The 3701-nt window shown below is 42.9% G+C and overlaps 1 protein-coding gene across 1 annotated transcript in view; it reads right to left on the bottom strand.

Annotated features, from left to right (window-relative positions):
• LOC112140473 (NACHT, LRR and PYD domains-containing protein 12) overlaps positions 1–2837 on the bottom strand; it is a 7287-nt gene extending 4450 nt beyond the window's left edge. Inside the window, exons 1-4 of the mRNA XM_036210944.1 lie at positions 2824–2837; positions 2432–2487; positions 540–2331; positions 198–374 (exon numbers count right to left, since the gene is read on the bottom strand). Coding sequence (XP_036066837.1) covers positions 198–374; positions 540–2331; positions 2432–2487; positions 2824–2837 — 2039 coding nt within the window. The remainder of the gene's footprint in view (positions 1–197; positions 375–539; positions 2332–2431; positions 2488–2823) is intronic.
• Between the last annotated feature and the right edge of the window lie 864 nt (positions 2838–3701).

Below are 3701 nucleotides of genomic sequence, written 5' to 3'. Positions count from 1 at the left end.
TAGACTAACCCAAGCCATGTAACTAGGGACACCCAGAAATGAATGAAAGGAGAATAGCAAGCAGAAGCACTTCAGAGAAGGGTAGACAGATTGTAACTGAGGTTGCTTCTGCCACTCCGACCTCTGCTTGTTCTTGTCTTGTGTTTTCAGATAACCCTGACAAGAAATGAACTAACCAGCAGCTTTAATGTTCTGACCTTAGAGTCTGGAGTCTGCAGTTTAGACTCTCCAATCCAGAACACAGAACCTCCATGAAGGAATCCTGCATGTAATTATAGCTCAGGTCCAGTTCGGTCAGATGGGAAGGATTGGACTTCAGAGCCGAGGCCACAACTTCATAATCCGTTTTTGAGAGTCCAAATCGTTGTGGAATTCTGTGAAGAGAAAAACAAAAATCAGAAACAGGTGATCTTATAATGAATTCAGGTTATCATGAAGGTCCAGTTGGGCATTACTCTCTTCTTCAGAGCTTCATCTTCATCACAAAACAGCCTCTGAACTATGATCAGATTTAACATCACAATCACTTCTGGACTCACCTGAACTTTCTGAAGTTCCTCACAGCTGGGATCAGTCTCCGTTTACCCTCATTTGATGTGTTGTACTGGTCCAGGTCCAGTTCATCCAGAATCTCCTCTGACATCTGCAGAGTGTAGGCCAGAGCTGAGCAGTGGATCACAGAGAGTTTAATCTCTGATTTGTTCTCTGACTTCAGGAACTCTTGGATCTCCTGATGAACTGAGAGATCCTTCATCTCCATTAGACAGTGATAGATGTTGATGCTTCTGTCAGGAGAGACTCCTTTACTGTTGATCTTCTTCAGGTTGTTGATGGCTCTCGGGATGGTTTCTGGATTCTTCTCTGTCTGACCCAGCAGGCCTTCCAAGAGTCTCTGGTTGGAATCCACAGAGAGACCATGAAGGAAGCGAACAAGCAGGTCCAGGTGTCCAGTTTGACTCTGCAGGGATTTCTCCATGACTCTACTCAGAAACTCATCCAGGGATGGGTTCTTCATGCTGTTATTTAAAAAGTCCTCAATGACCTTTACCTTCCTGGTGGAGTAACAGTGGAACATGTAGACTGCAGCCAGAAACTCCTGAACGCTCAGATGAACAAAGCTGTAGACCGGTTTCTGGAAGATCTCACGCTCTCTTCTGAAGATCTCAGTACAAACTCCAGAGTACACCGAGGCCTCTGTGACATCCAGACCACACTGCTGCAGGTCTTCTTGGTAGAACGTGATGTTTCCTTTCTCCAGATGTTCAAATGCCAACCTCCCCAGCTTCAGAAGAACCTCCCTATCAGTCTCTGTCAGCTCTTGTGGACTTGTCTGATGTTCCTGCTGGTACTTGTTCTTCTTCCTCTTTGTCTGGACCATCAGAAAGTGTGAGTACATGTCAGTCAGGGTGGTGGGCAGCTCTCCTCTCTGCTCTGTGGTCAGCATGTTCTCCAGAACCACAGCAGTGATCCAGCAGAAGACTGGAACTTCACACATGATGTAGAGGGACATGGAGCTCTTGATGTGGGAGATGATTCTGCTGGACAGCTCTTCATCTGGGAATCTCCTCCTGAAGTACTCCTCCTTCTGAGCATCATTGAAGCCTCGTACTTCTGTCAGTCTGTCCACACATGAAGGAGGGATCTGATTGGCTGCTGCAGGTCTGGAAGTGATCCAGACCAGAGCTGAGGGAAGCAGACGTCCCTGGATGAGGTTAGAGAGCAGCACGTTGACCGAGGACTTCTGGGTGACATCAGACACCACCTGACTGTTGTTGAAGTCCAGAGAAAGTCTGCTTTCATCCAGACCATCAAAGATGAACAGAGGTTTACAGACAGACAGCTGTTTTGCTGGGATCTTCTGGAGTGTTGAATGGAAAAGCTGGATCAGAGTGAGAAGACTGTGCTGCTCATCTCTGACCAAGTTCATCTCCCTGAAGGAAAGAGGAACCACAGCACTGATGTCTTGGTTCTCCAAGCCCTCGGCCCAGTCCAGAGTGAACTTCTGCACTGAGAAGCTTTTTCCAGCTCCAGCAACTCCGCTGGTCAGAACCACTCTGATGGATCTGTGTTGGTCAGGGAAGACTTTGAAGATGTCTGGGTTCTTGATTGCAGTGTGATGGAGCTTGTTGGTCTTGGTGGTTGTCTCCAGCTGCATCACCTCATGTTGGGTGTTAACCTCTCGTCTGAGTTCCTCTGTGATGTATAGCTCAGTGTAGACCTCGTTGAGGAGCGTTTCTCTTCCTGCTTCTTCAGTTCCTTCAGCCACATGTTGATTTCTGCTCCTCAGACTGATCTGATGTTTTCCAAAAATCTCCTGCAGACCAACATCTGCTGAAAGAGCAGATAAGAAAGCTCCTCCATGAGTGTTCAACACAACTCCAGCAGATGTTTCCAGAAGAATCCATCAGAGGATGATTAGGCTCTGACTCACCAGCTCTGGGTCTTTCTGCAGACTGGGGTCCAGTCCTCTTCTTCTCTTTGTAGACACTAAGGAGAAACAGAGTTAAGAGAATCTCATTTGGATTCAAACAGAAATTATGTCAGACTTGATTTAAGATCCTTTTTATAAGTATGTCCATTGAACCCAAACCTACTTTATTATTAACTTTTGTATTTTAGTGTTTGAAAAGAACAGCTCGTTAGATTTGAGTGATCAAGGACAAGAACATTGTGGTAATGCTTTAAACACTCACTTCAATGAAAAACATGTTTTTGGTGTTTTTTAACATGTTCTTGTAGCATTTTTCCCATGTTGAAGGATATGTATAATAATAATTTAAGATTAAACCTGAGTTACTGAGAATGTCTTTATTCAAATCATACTGCATCAGAAGCATATCCAGATGTTAGAGAAACTTTGGGTTGCGACACAGTCAGTTTCATAGTCTTCCTTCTCCGTTTAAATTCTAAAATGTATCGTCTGAGCTGGCATCAAAACTGTACAGCTGGATATCAATGATATGGGTCACCTTTTTTTCTATGCTAATGTTAGCTTGGGTTTGTGAGGTGCGTGTCGCTCGTGGGAAAAAGTGTAAAACAAAGGAATGTGGAAAATGAATAAGGCTTACTTCTGTGCCAATAGCCCCACCTACAACCCAAAAGCAAATTTCTTATGAGCTCTTGCAGCTCTGCATAAAATATAACTTCAAAATGACACATTCTTTTTGATTTGAGCTAAAAACTCATTACAGTAATCAAACAATTTGACATTAGAACAAAATATAGTTGGAGTGTGTCATTAACACATTTCCAAAACAGTTTCCAATTAACAACTAGATTTTTCTAACTTCCTGTAGGACTAATAGGACTTTTTGTACTGCCCCTCTGATTTTTGCTCCCAACAGTTGGTCTTGTTTTTCAAGACTCTTTTTCTGTCTGTTTCAATAAGCTCACACTCACACTTGTGTGAGTCGGACTGATCTAAATATGAGCAAGTGTTGACAGTTTGAAAACAGAGCAGATCTAGTCAATCTGAAGGTCTAAATCAGACTTTAATATGGAAACATACATTTTTTTTCATGGTTTTGAAATATTGATTGTATTTTGTTCTGATGTATCCAATCCTATTGCTGCTGGTTTGACATACCACAAATGCAGTGCTTTTGGTTTCAAACAAGCGTAGTTACAATACTATTTCAACTATTTTCTTTGTGCAATTTTCTTATGAAAGCACTTTTGATGACACCATATGTTTAAAAAGC

Source organism: Oryzias melastigma, unplaced genomic scaffold (genome assembly GCF_002922805.2).
Source record: "Oryzias melastigma strain HK-1 unplaced genomic scaffold, ASM292280v2 sc00317, whole genome shotgun sequence".
Lineage (NCBI taxonomy): Eukaryota > Metazoa > Chordata > Actinopteri > Beloniformes > Adrianichthyidae > Oryzias > Oryzias melastigma.
This window is presented reverse-complemented; position numbering and strand designations above follow the sequence as displayed.